Source organism: Triturus cristatus, chromosome 9 (genome assembly GCF_964204655.1).
Source record: "Triturus cristatus chromosome 9, aTriCri1.1, whole genome shotgun sequence".
Taxonomy (NCBI): domain Eukaryota; kingdom Metazoa; phylum Chordata; class Amphibia; order Caudata; family Salamandridae; genus Triturus; species Triturus cristatus.
The window spans coordinates 736,027,868-736,048,376 of NC_140592.1; the positions used below are offsets into that span (position 1 = coordinate 736,027,868).

Genomic DNA, 20,509 nt, shown 5'->3' on the forward strand with positions numbered 1-20,509 from the left:
AAACCAGCACGGCCGGTTCGGAGAGGTACTCCGCCCTGGCGAGGGCGCCATGAAGACGCCGCAAGTTGAGGGCGGTGTTGCGATGCGGGATGAAGCCGCATTGATCAGGATGAATCAGATCGCAGATGACGCTCAACAAACGATTGGCGAGGACTTTAGCCAGGATTTTAGGCTCTGCGTTTAGCAGTGAGATAGGCCTGTAGGAGGCACAGCGGTCCCGCGGCTTACCTTCCTTGGGGATCACGACTATCGTGGCCAGTCGCTGGTCGACAGGAAGGGAACCTGCCTCAAGGGACTCCTGAAACATACGACGGAGGAAGGGCGCTAGTTTATCCGGGCGCAACTTATATAATTCGATAGGTAGACCGTTGGGACCCATAGCCTTGCCCGAGCGAAGGGATCGAATCGCAGTTGCTATCTCATCTACCGACAAGGGGGCGTCCAGCTGCTCACGGTCCTCGACGGACAGGCCGGGCAAAGCAATATCCCTCAGTAGAAGGCAAGAGTCTTCCTCATCCCTATCAGTCACCGGGGAGTACACGGCCCGGAGGTGGTCGGCGAAACATTCCACAATCTCACCAGGCTCAGTCACACACACTCCATCCGAGACACGCAGCTCCGGGACCACACGATTCACTCTCTCCTTCTTGTCCAGCCACGCAATCAACTTACCCGCCTTGTCCCCGGCATCATACAATCGACCCTGCTGCTCCCTATACATAGTTTTGGCAGCGTCAGTGACAAGAGACCTGTATTCAAACTGTTTCAGGCTGAGGGCATGGAGCCCGTCCGGAGTGACACCCTCCTCCAAGGCCGACTCCAGCCCCGAGATGTCAGTCTCCAGCTTCACCACTGCCTCACTCTTGAGCTTCTTAGCCACCACTATCTGGGAGAGGGCGTGTCCGCGGATTACGGTTTTAAAGGCTTCCCACAGGGACATTGCAGACAACACCGACCCCTCGTTTTCAAGGAAGTATTGGTCCATAGCCTTAACCAGGCTATCGCGAGTCGTAGGGTCTCGCAGGTACCACGGGTTAATGGGAGCGATCCGCCCTGCAGACCGTGACCCGGTGTCAAAGAGCAGCCACAGCGGGGAATGATCGGAGATACCCCGCGCCAGGTGCCTGACCTCTCGAATTCGACCAGTCTGCGCCGCGGGCATAAGGAAATAGTCTAACCTAGAAAGACTCCCATGTGCCCCAGAGTGAAAGGTGTACTGACATTGGGTCGGATGCATTAATCGCCAACTATCCACCAGGCCGAAGGTCTCCAACAGACCACCTAGCCACGCCTGGGCAGCGGGGAGGGCCCTGGGTGGGTGACGATCCAGGTCACCCGAGACCACCGAATTAAAGTCCCCGCCCATAAGAAAAAGACTGTCCGGAAGTTCAAGCAGCATTCGACCCAAGTCCGCGAAGGTGGAGTTCTGGAGGCCCGGGGGGACGTAAACTGAGACCAGGGCAAGGGGATGCCCCTCCCACCTCCCAGTCAGACACACATAACGCCCTCTGTCATCTGAGACTACCCTGGTGATCTCCAACGGAAGTGAGGATCGCAGGAGAATGCCCACCCCCCTGGAGCCAGTTGTGAAACCAGAATGAGCCACGAGGCGGTATCCCCCCCTATTCATTGCATGGCAGACATTACCAACCAGATGCGTCTCCTGGATAAACACCACATCAGGAGTCAGACGACGCAAATACTGCAGTACTACACCCCGTTTGATACGGTCCCCCAACCCATTGACGTTCCATGACATCAGCTTCAACCCGTCCCCCCCCATCCCCTCCAATAAATCAAAGGTCCCCCAGTAAGCAGCACAGTTCCCGATGGTGGACAAAAATCAATACCTCGCCCTGCAAACAAAAAACACACAACAAAACAACCCCTCCTTCCCCCCCACCCCCCCCCCAACATCCAACTCCCCCCACCCTGCACCCCTGCGGGCCAAAAAACCCCCCCAACTTGCAGTGTGCCTGTCGCCCAACTAACCCCCTTCTACGAAAAGACCCCGGAGGAGGAAAGGGACCCGACCCCGCCCGCCCCCCACACAGGTCCTAGCAAGACACAATGAACCAAAGAAGTACAACCCAGCTGAACAGTGCAAAATGGCAAAATCAAGGACCAAAAGTCACTCCAAAGGGGACCCGTCACCGTTGGCACCCGCAGAGGGCCCGGGACGGCCACCTCTGTCCGGCAGCGAGTCCAGCCAGTCACTCACGGCCACAGGAGAGTCAAAAAAGGCAGTCCGATCCTCATGTTCCACTCGGAGTTTTGCAGGGTAGAGCATAGAGTACTTTAGGCCCAGTTCACGAAGACGACGTTTCACCCCCTGGAATCCCATCCGCTGTTTCTGTACAAGTTGGGTAAAGTCCGGATAAAAGTTAATGGATGAGTTCTCATGTCGAACCGGGCCATGAACACGTGAGGCCTGCAGAATTGCATCCCGGTCTCTGTAGTAAAACAGCTTGGCCACGATAGGCCTCGGGGGGGCCCCCGGCCGTGGTCGACCGCCCGGAACTCGATGGGCCCGCTCCACGGCAAAGAACTTACTCAAGCCAGCAGGGGTCAACTGTTGGAGGATGAGCTCCTCGACCAGGAGGTCAACCGGGCGGTCGTCGGAGGACTCCGGAACGCCTATGACACGGATGTTGTTGCGTCGGGCCCGTCCCTCGAAGTCCTCCAGCCGCCGGGCCATCTGATCGTTGACCACCTTGATGTCACCAAGCGCGGCCTGCAGGCCCGACACATCCGCCCCAAGGGTGGAGGTCCGCGCATCGAGAGCCTGAACCCTCTCGTTTGTTTTGGAGAGATCCGCCCGTATTAAGGTGACATCAATTGCCACCGTGTCGATTTTACGGGCCAGGGCCTCGTATTGCGTGGCGATGGTTTCCCTGATGCCATCAATGGCGCCCATGATATCCTGTAGGGAAGGTTCCGAAGAGACGGACGTGCCACCACCGGCGGCGTCCGGGGGGGGACCGGCCGCTCCAGGGGAGCCTCTGCCCTGAGTGTAGCGGTCCATGTTGTTGGTCTGGACCGATCCCCCACGGAGGGAGGCCTTAGTCTTACGCCCCTCGGGCCCCCCCTTGCCCCCCATGTGGTCACGGACACCGAGGGGGACCGCCGATCAAAGTAGCAGAGGCACCGACACCGAAGACCAGCGCCTCACCCGAGACCACAATATGGCGGTGCGGGGGGACCCAAGGCGATAGGCACGCTAGTGGCAGGTGGAGACAAAGCCTTGTGCAGAGGCCAAGGATACACCCCGCCACCTCAAGCGCTCAACCGGCCAGCCCCCCGAGGTCCGAAAGTGAAACCGAAAGTGGTCGAGCGGCCCCTGGCACCGCGCTGCAGCCGCTGTTGTTCAATTGCGACACGGCTCCACGGTTCACCTTCACCCCGGGCACCTCCGTCGGGTTGGTCCCAAGAGTTCTGACAACGATAACTCAGGATTCCCAGGTCCGATTCAATTTCTGAAAAGAGATACGTGCTCAGCCGGTCTTCATCTCCCAGATTCCATAAACCACATCAGGATATTATCAGGATAAATTCCGAGGAGCAGCGAGGGTCCGGGGAGCCCTGTGCTCACGCGACCATCTTGGATGCGCGCTAGGCTCCTCCCCCAGGTATACTGATTTTTAAATTCATTTACATTTTCCATTTTGTTTTTTTCAGCTGCAGCATAGTAATCCTCGTCAGTGCATACAATTCTACTTTTAATACACAATTTCCTATTATTAATAGTTGCAAGAGAGGTTTAACTTTTTTGAGATTACAGAAAACTGTGTAGTGTATAATAATGGGATAAGCAGTATTAAAGGACTTATTTGGGGTGTGGGGGTTTTCTGACCGCGTCCATGGGTTTAGATTGCAGGTGGACATCATAGGTCATTCTACAGAACTAAAGCACACATTAGTCGTTCAATCGGTGCACATTGTTAGTAAGTTACTAAAGTTGGCCTACTATCTTCTTTTACCAAAAGATATGCAGAAGGTGTCCCTGCACAGTGCTATCTGGTGCTGCCTCAGCCCTCTTTTCCCTTTGTAATCCATTACTGGATTACATTGCTAGTATTGCAGAACAGTGGTATACAGAGGACATGGCCTAACGGCTAGGGTGGTCAACCTCAAATCTGGGGAGCGGGTTCAAGTCTCAGTAGCGACGCTCAACATCCTGTGGTTCTGACCAAATCATTTAACCTTCTTGTGCCTAACAAAAAAAATGAATGTGTCCTTGTGTAATGCAACTCGTCTCATGTAAAGCGCTCTGATACCTTCAAGCCAAGTTTGCGCTATAAAAAAAAAAAATAACTGACAAAAGAAAAAAAAAAGTGATGCAGCACACAGAGACAGGTGATACACTGCTTTATGGAGACAGGGGATAACCTGCTGTAACGAAATAAGGAGCGTTACACGAGATTAGTGATGTACTGCTGCTTCCAGAGGCAAGCACTGGAGTGCTGTGTAATGGGGTGTTGGTGCTATGGTGTAGTGAAGCAGTGTACTACTGTGTAATAAGAATGATGCTGTGCTGCACTACGCAAGGTCTGGACTTCTGTAATGAGACAGGTTTTGAAATTCTGTAGTGAGACAGTTCATGCACTTCTGTAAGAAGGCAGGCAATGCACTACTGTTGTAAAGCGTTATTACACTGCTGTAATAAGACAGGTAGTACATTGCTGTAACAAGACACGTCACTCACAGGACAATGGCCCTCTCACCCTCCTACTTTTACCAACCGCTCTATCCATACATTATGGAACACCACAAGTCCGCAATGACCAACACCTCCCTTTGGAACCTCAAAATACCGCCTTAGACCACTCGGGTACATACTGAGGCCCCTACTATCCGCCAGAACTCCCCACACAGCCTTTACCCCTCTCACAGCATTCAGACCTGGTGGCGCTGCTGGATGATATATCTCTCCAGTTGCACCTCCATCGTCGAACTTCATGATTTGAAAGCCCTTTCAATTGAACACATCGCCCTGACCAGTTCCCTCCTCTACCGTGCAAATTTGTCCAGAGCACCTGCTAGTGACAGAACTCGCTGTGGTCAGTCTCCTGCCCTCTCTCTCTCTAAAACCATACCCCTACCTAACGCTCCCTCCCGTCCCAGAGGAGCAAAGGCCTATCTCGCATCTAAGGATATCAATGACTTACTCAATTCTTACTTGCTTATCTTAGACACCAACAAGATTACTCCGGGACAAATTCAAGCTATTCACGCTAACCCGTACAGAGAACCCCCTCACAACTCTAGAGGCATAAATAATGACAACCTTATGAGAGTGAACATCATACAGACTCCTCCCCCTCATACACCGGTGCAACTTAAATGCGTACTACTCAACTGCAGGTCAGCCAGCAAACACGCCTCTGACATATTCGACCTCATCCAACACAATGAGATGGACATCATCATCTTCACTGAAACTTGGCTCAATCCCACTTCCACTCCCTTCCTAGACCTCTTAGTGCCTCCTACCCATGACATAATACGTCTAGACAGAGCTTTGAAGCCAGGCGGTGGCCTAGCTTGTATACATCGGAGCACACTATCGGTCTCCCACTCTCGAGTCCTCTACGCCATCCTCATGCAAATACCTTTGTCTCAATATCTTAAGTCACAACCTTCCGGTGTGCAAACTACACCCATTTTATCACCCCCCTGGGGACAACCTCCCCTTCATCGAGCAATTAATGGAAATCATCTCTGGCAATGTTGATTCCGCTATGGCCCAAATCTTCCTCTGTGATTTCAACCTTCTCTGGTCCAACCTCAATGACCAAGCTGTAACATGCCTCAAATCCTTCTTAAGTGATCACGAACTGATTCAATACTTTGACCGGCCAACCAAAGGTCACACCATCACACTGGACACCATTACCCCGTGCGATTGGTCCGATCCTCACATCATCATCTTTTTTTTTATCAACGTGGAAGTCTCTCTGAGGAAGGCTCAAACAACTAAATCGAAGATTTGGAAAAGGGACCTAAGAGATATCAATACAGCAGATCTAGCAACCCACTGTAAATTTGCCCTCTCTCCACAAGCTGACATGTCTGAGGTACATGCACTCACTAACTTCTACAACTCTACTATCTCTAGCATCATGGATTCCATTGCACCCCTTCAACAAAAAAAAATTACTCAACAAAAATATCCAAACCGTGGTTCAACGAAAACTTAAACACGGAACACCGCAACCTTAGGGCAATCGAAAGATCCTGGAAATCGAAACCATCCTCGGACCAGCTAACAATCCTGAGATCGCTAAGGAGCTCCTATAACAAACAAATCAAGATCGCTAAGGCTGACTACTTCAGATCCCCACCTAATCAAGCCGCTAATCGCCCCCAAAAACTTTTTGAGTTGGTGAATCGGTAGAAGCACCAAACCACTCAGTCTCTGAAGTCAGCCCACCTTCATGCGATGAACCGGCTGCCTTCTTTACGGAGAAATACAGACTCCTCAATATTGATTTTGAGTCCAGGAAGGCTCTATTGCTATCCGGAGGGGCTGCGCCCCCAGCCTGATCAGAGAAGATCGAACCGACTAGCCTGACCACCAAGAACAATGCCTCACGGGGCACCTTCACTTACCTCAGTGAAAGAGACACTAACAAGATTCTTCAGAGTACCAACCCATCTATTCATTTTAGCGACCCGTTACCACCGTCCATCTTCAAAGTAATAAAGGATGTCGTCACCCCCATCTGGACAAAGATTGACAAACCGTCTCTTTCACAAGGTACAATCCTGGATTGCCTAAAAAGCTGCTCAGATAACACCTATCTTAAAAAAGCCCACAGCAGCTAGTACGGACCTTAACAACTTCCGCCCTATCTCCAACATCCCCACCCTATCCAAACTCCTAGAAAAATGCATCCAATCTCAACTCTGTGCCCATATCGAGAATTTCCATCTCCTGGACCAACACCAATCTGGTTTCCGGAGTGGGCACAGCACCAAATTGGCTCTTACTCACGTTATGGATGACATTTTAAAAATGCTTGACCAAAATGAATCTTGCCTCCTTATCCTTCTTGACCTTTCCTCTGTGTTTGACACTGTTAATCACGACAGCCTCCTATCCATTTTGAAAGACAGGATGGGCCTTTCGGGTTCGGTGCTGCAATGGTTCTCGTCCTTCCTCCACCACAGATCCCAAAGAGTTAAGGCGAAGAACTCTCTCTCCCAGCCATCACCAGTATCCATGGGGGTCCCCCAAGGGTCCGCTTTATCCCCCATACTCTTCAATTTGTTCTTGGAACCTTTAGCTAATGCACTAAATTCAGAGGACATTCTCTTTCATATGGATGCGGATGATGCGCAACGTTATCTGAAAATCTCCTCCCCGAATAACCTCATATCACTCAACTCTACCCTAATAAATACTCAAAACTGGTTAACTGAGAACCACCTCTTGCTCAACACCTCCAAAACAGAATTCCTTCTCATTTCTCCCCCAAATCACATCCCCAAGTTAGACCTTTAGAAGAACCACCTCACTGCCTTCAACTGCTGCCCCCCCATTGTTGACTCAGCCAAATCTCTCGGAATCACCCTGGACAAGCATCTGAACATGATGAATCATATCAGCAATGTGGGCAAGGGAGCTAATCACCTAATGAGGATACTCAGGAATCTGAAACCTTTCCTCCCTCAAGTAGTGGTCCAAGCGCTTGTTTTGCCGAGGCTAGACTATGGCAGTGCTACGCTCTGTGGCCTCCCCAAATATACCTTGGCCCCACTAAGGGCGTCACTGAATGCTGCGGCCAGATTGGTTACGGGTACCAAAAGAAACTAGCACATTTCCCCAGTCTTAAAATCCCTAAATTGGTTGCCCTATGAAGCAAGAATTCAGCTAAAGATTGCCTGTCTGTATCACAAAGCCCTCCATTTCAAAACCCCCAGTTATCTAGCACAAAAGCTAGAATTATCCGGAGGGGGTAGACCTTCTCGGAGTGCTAACTCTCTACTCCTGAAACCACAGATCTTCCACAGAAAGAGAACATGTTACCAAGCTTTCTCCGGCTCTGCGCCGAAGATCTGGAACTCTCTCCCACCGGAAATATGCAGAATCTCCTCCAAGGTTGCCTTCAAATTGGAAGTACAAAGATTCCTCATGAACAAGTTCCTACCTTAAAAGGTACTTACACCCTAAGTCCTGCGTTGGGTGTTACTCTTACTTACTAATCACTTGCTCCCCTCCCAGTTCGCTATGTACCAGTTATTATCTTACCCTTTGTTGTCCCCTTTTGATTGTAACCTTTTTGTTTGATATGCATATTTGATTTGTTTGGGTTGGTATTCCGTTTGATGATTGTACTGCAACTATTACCTTCTTCTCCCTCAAATTGTAAAGCGCTCTGATATCCTTCGGGATCATGTTCGCGCTATATAAAACTTTATAAATAAATAAAAAATAAAAAAATGTTTAGTGACTATATGAACATGTGGCGGCTGTGCACATGTAGAGCAGTTACAGCAATGAAACCAACGCAACGGTTTTCTTATATAAGAATGAGCTCATAGTCTTGTGCAATGTCTTGTGATTTGGCAAACAGCACAACTGAATGCACTAAACAATGCATAAACAAAATACACAAAACACTGGTGTGTCTTCCTGAACCCCTTGGTCCTGGCAATGTAGTGGATACAATGCTCTTTTTTTCTCTCAAGACTGCGAAATAATGAAGGAGGGTGGTAATGGGATGAATTTGCATGACTAACCAGTTAATATATGCTTTGTATGTTACCTTTTATGAGTGCGTTTTTGGCTTTTGAAAAAAGAAATGAACTTGACTAACCAGTCTTTATACACCCTAAATAAAGCTGCTGCGCTGCAAGAGCACTGAAACTCCTAAATCTATGCAATGAAGTAAATGCAATTTGTACCTGCACATTAAATATCAGATGTTTGGGTGAGTACTCAACCTGATGGCCAAAGACAATTGAGTCATTCTTGCACTGGTTTCATTTGTAGCCAAGTGTGGTAGAAAATTAGTACAAAATGTCATTATTGCCAATAAATGTACCACTATTCTTACCGATGAAGACTGTATTGTCAGGTAGAGATAAACCGTGTTCCAAAAATCTCTTCATCATTTGACTTATCAGTGCTTCATAGTAGGCTTGGATGGTGTTTTAGCACACTACGAAGCTTACAGTTTTTTACTTGCTCGCGGACGTCAACAGTAAGTTGGCGAGCACGAGCGAGGGAAATCCAACTCTAGTCTGCTTCCCAGCGAGCTTTCGAAGCACAGGAGGTCGTGGATGGTCGCCACTGCTCGCATTGAGAAACCTTTTGTTCACGTTGAGGAAGCTGCTGCTCAAGTAGAACTTTCACTTAGGTGGCAGAAAGGAGCTGCGCATGATTCAGTTCACACTGATTTCACAGCAAGGGACAAACAACCAGTGCTAAAAATCAATGTGAATGGGTCGAGGTAATGCACTCTGCCACTCGCTGAACTTTTTTGTCACTTCGCGGAGTTCCGCTGTGGCTTACTTTATTAGTGCCCGGGGGGGAGAGGTGATGGGCGTGACATTAATAGGTGAACTGAGATGTCCAACTGGAATGGAAATCCAATTAGCTGATATTTGTGAAGTAAATATCACATCCCCGACCCATCATTGGGCAAGGATGCACAATAAGGCCTTACATTATAACATGTTGCCATCATCAACAATAAAGGCTTGAACAGTATGGACATGCATTTGATGCTGAATGGCAGTGCCAGGAATAGTTTGCTTACCACCCATCACAAAAGAAAGGAGTTTGCTGCATTCTCAGATACAAGAAGATGTGGCACACTTCATAATTGAGGCTGATGGTCATAAAGAAACCCCCTTCTTCTTTCAAAGTTATTATCTCTAACATTTTGGACTTTGACCATGACATAGTGATAAGAGCCTTCTTAGTACTGGGAGCAAAATCCAGTCCTCTGGATTCAAAGTACAGGGTTGACTAGGGATGTGAAACATTCTCAATAATGCTGTTAACCGAACATCTTCAGCAAGAGAGCGGTTGATCATCCTTTGAGTGAGTCTGCTTTGGTTTGTGATTTTACAGCTTTGTAGGGAACTAGATACAACAGTTGGTATCAACCATTGGTCTGTGATGACTTTTTGTGACCCTTGCTGAAATAACCGCAACCTTCCATCCCCAACAAAAGTGATATAATGAGGGTGAAGTTAAAGCTATTCAATGGTTTAAAGGGGACACAGCCATCACATCGCATGCGTTACAACGCATGCGATTACAACGCGGTTGTTACAGCGACCGCGTTGTTACATCGCAGTACCATTACAACGCAAGTCGTTACAACAACTTGCTCTAGGGGGCGCTCTAAACTAAGGTATAGTATAATTTACTTTTCCAACACCTTTCCTACTCTTGCACACATTGGAGTTGGAATAGTAAATTATACTATTCCTAAATCCAGCTCGCCGCCTAGAGCAAGTCGTTATAACGACTTGCGTTCTAATGGTACTGTCATGTAACAATGCGGGCGTAGTAAACGCATGCAATGTAAAAGGCTATATTTGGTTTAAAGGCCTGGCACCCCGTTAGGCATGGCATCGACCTTGTCTTTAGCCTTGAAAAGATTGTCAGACTTGTACTCCTGTGGATATGCTGTAGTGCTGTAACGCTTCTGCTTCCTATTCGGTGTACAGAAGGGGCAACCCTATGAAAAGATATCCTTGGCTCCTCTTAACTCCTAGCCTTGGCAGATTCAGTATCTTTGTGTGTCTCAGAGCTCCATTCCCTGCTGGCTGAATGAGTGTTCAATACCAAAGGTGTTGTTGAGAAGTCTGTTCTGTACATCATGGTGGATACCAAAAATCTAAAGCCATGTATGGACCCCAAACCCTAGGTATGCGATGATCAGTCTTTGGGCAATCTACAACACTGCGGGAAGCCTTGATGCATGGATTGAAAGTGAAGTGCAGCGTGACCTAAATTGCTCCCCGCTTTGCAATCTGTTGCCTGAAAAACATTCTCGTAGGGATTACCAAGAGCAGTCACCAGCACGTGATGGCTGACAATGGTCAGTTTATATTTTCAGACACACAGCTTCAGGATGAAACTCCTTTAGTCGGCGAAATGGGCTTCCATAATTGAGAAAAAATGTAAAGTACTTTTCAGCCCATAAAAACGTTCTGTTGGTGCTACAACCATCAGAGTTATGAAATGTAAAATAAATGACACGTTGCTCTTCATTTCAGTACTGGCATTGATTTGATGCAATATGCCCCAAAAGAAAACCAGTCAACTATTCTCATGGACATCTTTAGGACTTTTCAAGTTCTAAATGCCCATAAACCATGACTGATATGTAAATAAAATATCGGACCTATACAATACCACACCATGATGTAAAATAAGATCTAAAGTAACACAAACAGCAGTGTCAGAGGTGTGGAGTGCTACAAACCGAGGGTGATGAGGAATTGTAGCCTTTATTCTTTGTATGTTTAGATGTACAGGAATTATTTTTTAGGATAAATGGAACTCAGCCCTTACTTTCATATTCTGTGTCATTTGTTTTTCTGTGACTAAACAATACAGCAACATGGTAAACTCAAGTAAGGTATTTCTTGATATAATAGTGGAGTTTTTAGTGCAATTCATTTTGAAGGTATTAAATTAAAGGGTGCAAGTACCACCTTGTTGAAACATCAATTTCAGATGTGCACTAATAGAAACTGTACAGTTAAAATCGATATGTTTACAGTTCCTTTAGCTGGGATTTGCTGGCATGGACCCTTTTTTTTTACAATATTCATAAATTGACAGATTATGTGTCTAGCACTTCTCTTTGCAGTGTCTACGGGTGTGGTTGTGGGATCATTTCTGAGTCATTCATTTGGAGTCTTTGGGTGCATGAATCCAAGCTCTTGAAGTGCCAGGAACAGCATCTCAGTTTACGCTTTAAATATGTGACAGCTCCAGGTCAATGCAAGATACCCGAGACCCTGCTGCACAAATCTCCATTTTGACCCCAGTTGATGCATATGTCCGCTTTCTCAATAGCGGTTACTCTCATCTGGTGCTTTTTGGGCAAATGTTGTAGGCAAGTCAATGTTTAGGTCTCGCCTGACCCAAGCGCATGCGCTGGTCTGGTGAGACTTATTGTGAGGGCTCAAAAAAGTGCTACCACTGTAGCCTAAAGCTACAGTGCATGTGTGCGGGCGGGCGCGCGCGCGCCTCACTTTCGCGGCCGCACGGCCGCTTTGTTGTTCTCCGTAAGCCAGTTTTTAGGTCTCGCCTGACCCAGCGCATGTGCTGGTCTGGCGAGACTTATTGAGAGGGCTCCAAAAAGTGCTACCAGGCCAGCCTAGAGCTACAGTGCATGTGTGCGGGCGCGCGCGCCGCGCTTTACCGCGATTACTTTCACTTTCGCGGCCCCACGACCGCTTTGATGTTTGATCGCGATCATTTTCACTTTCGAGGCCGCAGGGCCGCTTTGCATAGCCAATAGGTCTCGCCTTTGGGACCTTATAAGTATTTAGTTATGCAACTGTTGCATGGCTAAACAGTTATAAGGTCCCAAAAGCGAGACCTATTGGCTATGCCAATGCTTGTTTTCCATTGCTGACAGGCACACCTCTTCAACAGGTCAACAGAATTAGCAAGCCCTGGCTGCTTCAGCCACAAACCGTTTTCTTTACATCAGCACTCTTCTGCTCTGGAGGGCAGCTTGTGGAGACACTACAGTTCACTATTTATGAGCAGGGTAATTGATGGAGTCCAACCCCCCCTATCACCGAATGCAGGTGTGGTCCTCAGATAAAGGGCAACACCTATGCTTAACCTCGGCTATAAAAGACCTTGCTATGGCTATGATCTTGATCAAGTCACTGCCTATTTGAAGAGGCTTTTGATGGCATAGTGTGAAGGGTGAAAATGTCATGCAAGAACTTTTTCCCCATTCCTGTGGAACCTCAGTAGAGACTGCCTCCTCTGTAGATCCTTTGTGGTTCATGTCCTAGGAATATGGTGGGAACCAAAAGAGTTTCTTTATTTTCCAACGCTGAATCCTGAAGTTAAATTTTCAACACCATCTGACCCTGCCCTCCACTGTCTTTTGCAGGTGGAAGAATCCTTTTTGAAGATGTAAATTAGCTTTCCGCAGTGCAGCCATTTCAAGATAAATTTTTCAGCATGACTAAGACTCTACTCTACTAGCACACTGCACTTTCGGAATCAAACCCACCCAGCCCCCATGTCTACCTAAAGGCCAATAGTGTTGATACAATATAAGGTTTTCAATCCTATACGGAGTACCTTTGTCCTGTGAGCCTATCAGCACAGGAAGTTGGCTTCATGGGTTTAATAGGTTCAAACCGAACTAGGGAACGGTTGTAATTTATCTGAGCAAACTTTGCTTCTTGAAATATATTTGAAGTCTCTTCTTTATATTTGGGGGCTGTTTCCGGTTGTATAGTTTTAGAAAGCTAATTGCACCTTGGAATCATTTAATTTCCCTGCATAAAATGTCCAGCGGTGTTTACTCTGCATTTAGAATGTCTGAACAGAATAGAAACCTGACACTGAGAAACATGGTGGACTATTGGATTATACAAATTATTCATGTTCTAAATGTATTACTCCACAATCGATGAAAGCCCAATTTCAGAAAAAATCATAAAAGGTATTTTGTTTCCCCTCAAACAAGGAGACAAAAGCAAAAAATTAAGCAATGTAAGAGTCATTCTCGACGACCTGTGCTACTGAGTCCGGAAGTCCAAAAGTTAAATGCTTAGGAACTTTGGTCACTTCTGAGATGCATCTTCTCTTTGTCTCCCAGAACTTCTCATGCTTTCGAACCAGAAGCTAGGAAGATGGCGTTGAGCACTATGGTTTTTGGATCAAGGTTATCTAGAGTCACTTTAACACTGATGAGCAACGCAGACAATATATGTTTCATAGCAAGATGCTATTCTTAGCAGGATAATGGTGAGCATCCGGAAATTACACTTACATTTCATGTCACAGTGTTATTTATGAGAATTAAAGATCAGAACAATACTACCGAGCAGTCGGAGGACCAACTAATCCATGCCTTCAACTGCCCAGAAAGTGGGAATGCCGATTGTCTTCTGGCATACATGAAAATCTTCAAAATTTCTTGTTTAAAAAATAAAACCATGGCCATGATTTCAAAGAGATGAGTTTCCACTGAAACGGGTATCTACTAAAAATGTAAGTGATATACGAATCTCGACGGCAAACTGATGATAATTTAGAAAGATTTAGCCTGCAAGGGAGTGGAGGGGGCCTTCATTCCTTAATTAGTATGTGCAACCCTTCTAGACAAAGGTCTTTGTACGTTAGTTCAACCAATCATCACTGACAGTGAATAGCTACATATCGGTGCCAACTATCGATACATGGGAGGAAGATTTTAAGTCTGTTAAAAAAAATGGCAGGGTGTGATTTCACAAAAAACTGTTTTCACTTTAAAGGTATGATGGCGCTTTTATGAACAAACGAGTAAAGTAATACAAACACTCTCTCAAAAATAAAACATGGGCTGTAACAGAAGGGACCTCCGAGCTCTGAAGGGATCCTCAATGAATTGATGATCACACTAGAACAGACCTCACTGCTACCATGGAGGCGGGGTGGAACATGCGGCAAATCAGCAACCACACCCATCAGCATTCAAGCTCACTGGTCAATTTGGGCCACCTGCTTGTGAATGCCTTTCCACTGGTGTTGTACACTCACCTATTGCTGAGGATCTTGACAGCGTACTCTGTGCCCGTGGAGCGATGCCGACACTTCCTGCAGACGGAGAAGCTGCCCTCACCCAGCGCAGGCTCCTTCATGTCCAGGTCATATTGTTGGAAAAAGGCAGAGTCCTGGGAGACAAAAATGTAAAAGTCACCTGAGTAGTCCTTATCGTTTTGGACATATGGGGCAGGCAACCCAAGTGTATCTATATTTTCTCTTTCTGCATTTGAGCTCTTTTCCAACTTTGACAACATTTCTTGTGTGCATGGAAGGTCCATGAAATATTGCTGAAGCGTTCTCTCCATAAGCACCAATTATTCCAAGATGGCTAATGTGATTCCAATTTGGATGAGGAACTAGGGAAGAACCAGCCATTTAAGGTGGTAAATCAGATAAGTGTCAGGATAGTCAACCAATCATTCAGACTCCACTAACCATGGTAGAAGCCAGCCTCTCACAGGGACGAGGCTTGTTGATCAATCAAGAAAAGGAAGTGTCCTTTCTTCTACTCAGTGACGGAATACTCCCCCTGATATAGTACGGCACTCTGAAGCCTACTCCCTGGCATTTTCTCAAAGAGCCGCACACAGAGCCAATCAATGTTCAGTCTTTTCTCTAGCACACATCCCATCCACATAGTCCTGATCTGCCATTTGGACAAGCAGTTTTTTGCATGAAGTGGAAAGACCCAGATGGTCACATTAGCCATCTTGGAATCATTGGTGCTTATGGAGAGCATGCTCCAGGTTACCTTACAAAAGAAACCTTCCCCACCTTCACTGTGCTGGACTGTGGCGCGCTATAATGATGGGGTTCAAGTTCACTGATCAGGGACTATTTCCAAGATGGATGCTACCAAAATTTAACTGCTTCTAACCAGGCCAATTTGAAACAGGATTGCTTCACCACCTTCTATACATTTCTCTCTCTTTTCCTACAGTCCTTTACTAACAGCCTTCCACACACCACAGGGTCTCATTTCACATCGGTCACACATTGGTCTCATTTCACATCGGTCACACATTGGTCTCATTTCACATCGGTCACACATTGGTCCCATTACCACCTCTCCTCATCTGATTTCCCATGTCAACATTCTCTTTTCTCCCCTCTGAAGACTTTGTGGTCTCCTGATATGCTCAAATACCTTCATCATGGCGCTGCGAGCCACCGCCGCGCTGCCCGGGCGCTCCGAGTTCAAGAGATCCATAACGTCAGTCATAACAGCATTGCAGGTGAAGAGCACAGAGGGGGCGATGAAGGAGTATCCCTGGAAGAGAAAGGGAGAGCTAATGAGCATCACAGGCACACCTCTGTGTAGTTAGGAGTAAGCGGAGCACAGTCCTGGGTGGGGGAGATACCTAAAGGAGTAACATTGTACAACAATTTGGTACATGCTATCTTCCAATTTTTCTTCTAATGCCTATTATTTTTGCCAAAAACTCTTCCTGCGTGCAAGACAGATTCTTGGTATTTATGTAGTTGTGTGCATTATTGCTGAGCCCTGCAGGCTGTTGAGGAAATACGATTGCCCAAGGTCTGGACTGCTATCAGAACTTTCACATCATTTCCTGGGCATTGTAATGGCGGCCCATGAGATTTGGTGCCAGATTGCTACGTTGACAACTCGTTTTATGTTGGCCCGTGATAACATGGATGATGCAAACTCCACAGTCGACTTCTTAATGTGACGCTATTGTGTGTCATACTTTGTATACTCACTGAAGACTCATTTATAAGATTGTGATTCTCAACCCATAGATTCTCGGTCTTGAGAGGTAATCCTAAAAATGTCTTAGGCTTGAAGAAGTTCTGATTATAAAGCGAAAAGCACGGACTGGATTTTGTAAATGGAGGATATTGTACATGAAATTTTAACGCATGAAGAATTGCCAATAAAGATATTATTTTTCAACACTCCTGCAGCAGGCATTCCAGCGACTGAACACTTGAAATGACACCAGACTGTGCTACTTACTTACAAGATAGATGGATGTTTCCTCTGTCATCTTGGTCTTATTTATGCTGGTCTTAATTTTTGTAATTAGCTTAAAAGTACATGGGAAGCTAATTCAGGGACTGCACCAGTTGATTACACTGTGGAGTACACTGGGGATGTGATGCTGCAACCATTGTTGCCCATTTATACTGTTGTGGAGTGCAAAATATATCAGTGGGATTCTCTACACAAGGTTAGTTTGCATAATGTTAACAGATCACATCAAGGTTACTACAGAGAGGCTCAGAATATTCTTGCAGTTAGTACTCCATGCTTAAAACTTTCCTCAGTGGACCTGATAGATAGTGGAGCTGGAAGCCGGATATTTCGTACCTCACTTGGGTGCTAGATTTGTGGCGGTTTACAGCATTTTGAAGCCTCCTAGTCAAGCACTGATCCCTAGTAAGCATGAAAAAAGAATATTTTTAGGGTTGAGGATAACCATGGAATCCCTGAGAGGGTTTTGAGGTGGACATCTCAAGAAGAGACACTGCAGTAGTAGATCTAGCTAAGTCAATGTGTGCAGGGTAAAGGAGAAGTTCAAAACAAGTCTTTCTAGACGTAAAATGAAATTAGGCAACTAGAAGGCCGATAAGTATGGCTATTGTCTTGGATCTCCAAGTTTGAGAAGATAAATACAGATCACTCTGTGACATTACAGTATAGTCAATGCGAGACGATCTGCCCCATAATAAAGGCACAGAAAAACTGACCTGGAAGACTCTGTCCATATTCGGGGGCGTCCCTGCAGGAGAGTAGACGGGGTCGAGGTTGGTAAATTCCTCTGCAAAGTTGCTCACATCCATCTCGCTACGAATTGCAGGCTTGAAAGGCGCAGCCACTTTCTTTGCTGCCAGATCACTCCAGCTGAGTCCCTGCCAGTCACCAGAGGGTAGGAAAAAGAAAATATTGCAATGTCTTCTTTGTAAGTGAGATAACATTTTAAGCTAGGTAAAACATCTTGGCATGAGATAAAACACAGAGATGGACAGTAGACAGATCAGAACAATATTGGTGGTAGCGCAAATGAGTGAAAGAAAGTGAAAAGTATGATAGTAGAAAAACAAAGAAGCTAAAGGAAGTATGAAAATAAGTACGAAAATAAGCAAAGAGCAGCCATAAATTCAGAAGAAAGACTGAAGCTGTAGACTCCTGCCAAGAAAACAAATGGTAACCAAAAACAAGGACTTCTGGCCAAAATTGAAACCCTAGACACTAAAATCAATAATGGCTCCACCACCATGATAAAGGGTAGGCAAATATGGCCTAGGTTCGCAAAAAGAAAGATCAGACTTTTGGAATGAGGTCTTGTCCTTGGCAGCTTTATTCTGTATCAAAAGATTGCATAAGTGATAATGTTGGTACTTCATAAGCCAAGACATATCATTCTCCTTCCTGCCTAGACATTAGCTCTTAACATCAGCACAGAACACCTCTTTGAGAGGACTACCAGAAATAACTCCACCAGATGTCTGCAGGAGATTCACAAAATAACTTGGTAAGTGCACTGATGTAAACTGTGGCTGAATTGCTACAATTGTCTTGCCAGTATACTGAAAAATACAGGATTAACTTCTAGATATTGCATCTGGTGTGCAAAAATGGGCTAATCGACTAAGTTCATGGATCACCCAGGTTCTGGCATAATCCAGATTCTAGCAGCTTCCTTTGCCATAAGACCAGACAACGCAACTTACCAAGTTAACCGTATGGCATCTGGCAACCAATTACTAATAGATTCCCTTGTAAATGCTGCACTTCAATGCAGAAAACAAAGCAAGGTGATTGAGAGGAACATATTTTAATTAGAAGGTGGTTGTACTATAAGCCATCAATTAAGTATGGGGCCCGAATGAAGAGTGTTACAAATCGTAACAGTTTAGGAGTGGTCGCGGTATGAGAAGTAGTTGGGGGAAGGGGAGACAATGTTGACAGACTCACTGAAAAAAATTAATTCTGGTGCAAGCACTAAATTTGAAGCAACCTATAGAGATCGATAGAGCAAACAGGTCACTTGTACATAACTGCAAAACTACCCATGCCAGCAGGTACAAACCAGATTCTCCTAAACTGTTTTCCTAATTATGGGCAAATAAAGTGGGGCACAATACTTCCAACATTAGTGCACTTTGCAGGGACAGAAGTCACAAATATTTCCAGACCAGAGAGCCAGTGACACTAGGAATGCCTTACATTTTGTCAGGCAGAACAACCGTAAACACTGAAACTCAAACCGTCTTTTCTACTAATTGCTATAATACAGTAAAGGGTGGTGGAGAGGATGATGGATAAAATAATGGAAGTAGAAGAAACATTCAGACATATACTGAGAGTTAAGAGGAAAGACATGGCTGAAAGAGGAGATGAAGGATATACACAGGAGAAAGAAAAAGGATATAAGAAATAGGGGAGGGGTAAAGAAGAGACAAAGAGAAATATAAAGAAACAGACATACAAAGAGGAGAAAATAAGACCAAGAAAGGTTGATGGAAAGAGCAGAAATGTGAAAGACAGATGTGAGGAGGGCTGATAGAGAGGTAGATAGATAAATGAAGAAACATTTTTCATAATTTCCACATATAGGATCTTTGGAAATATTTCTTGGATAAAAGCATATTTTCAGTATATTATTGATTACAGCCCAAAATAACCTCAGTACCAAAGAAAGCTGAAGAGGTCTGAGGCTCTGCAATATAAATAACCACAAGGAATAACAAATGTTTAGCTCTCTTTCGAGTCTACTTTTTTTGGTTTGAGTAGAGCATTTTTTAGAAAACAATTTACGGCGCTGGAGAAGCTCAGTGTAAATGCTCCTCTAGATGAGAAGAGGGAATCGGAGAATTCAGGAACTCTGCTTCCCCAACTTTGCACAACAAATTGGTGAAACGGACACAAGTTTAAAGTGATGCTATGAGAGCGAGGACCCTTGAGCGACTATCACACCACTCAACAAGACTAAGATCTTAAACCATCACAGAGCCATGTAGACTCCTTCCCTTCCCAACTTTACTTAGAACAATCATTTCTACTAGCCTTTTCAGCCCTTTCAACAACCTGCTTATGCTCAGAAAGAGGAAGGTACTTGTAATAATGTGCCCCTCAGCATTGTATTCTTCCTAGATTCACAGTCGGCAAAACATTACCCACTGGTACAGAATATTTTCTAGGAAGTGTGCCATACTGGAGAACTGAAGTGCTTCAGAGGGTTTATCAATTTCCAGCTTAACTCGATCATTCATCCCACCTCGCCTCCGCCTCAGTGTCCTACCATCCTCACCTTGAAAAAGGGATGATTCTTGATGTCTTCGGCCCCCCGAGGTCCTGATCCCAGCCGCTTCTTGGGGTCCTTGTTGAGCAGTTTTTGCAAGAGGTCCCGCGCAACAGGGCCAATCATGGAAGGGAATGGCGGGTTACTCTTGAGAATGCGTCTGCATAGAGTAGAGAAACACAGGCTTAACTGTATGTCGGTTGGCAGCCGTCACAATAATATGAGAAACATAGTCCAGCTGAAAACAAGTTCTCAAAATTTGCAAGAAATCTTAATTTCTAGTGACTATGGGCTAAAGAGATTTTAATGTTATATTGTAGTAGGGATGGAACTTTTATACTAGACACTATAATCTATTGCAAGGTGAATAATTGATTCCCTTACAGTGCAATCTACTGAAACCTTTATTGCCAGAGATTACATGCTATTGCTAGATGATGTCTTTATTCCTTATGACTTCGATATACTGGGAGACACATCATTTGTT

General features: G+C 45.7%; 1 protein-coding gene across 1 annotated transcript in view; it reads right to left on the reverse strand.

Annotated features, from left to right (window-relative positions):
• Positions 1–20,509, reverse strand: part of RPS6KA4 (ribosomal protein S6 kinase A4) — a 173,048-nt gene that overhangs the window by 40,373 nt on the left and 112,166 nt on the right. Inside the window, exons 8-11 of the mRNA XM_085625976.1 lie at positions 20,032–20,182; positions 17,468–17,629; positions 15,903–16,025; positions 14,750–14,883 (exon numbers count right to left, since the gene is read on the reverse strand). Of these exons, the coding sequence (XP_085482102.1) occupies positions 14,750–14,883; positions 15,903–16,025; positions 17,468–17,629; positions 20,032–20,182 (570 nt within the window). The remainder of the gene's footprint in view (positions 1–14,749; positions 14,884–15,902; positions 16,026–17,467; positions 17,630–20,031; positions 20,183–20,509) is intronic.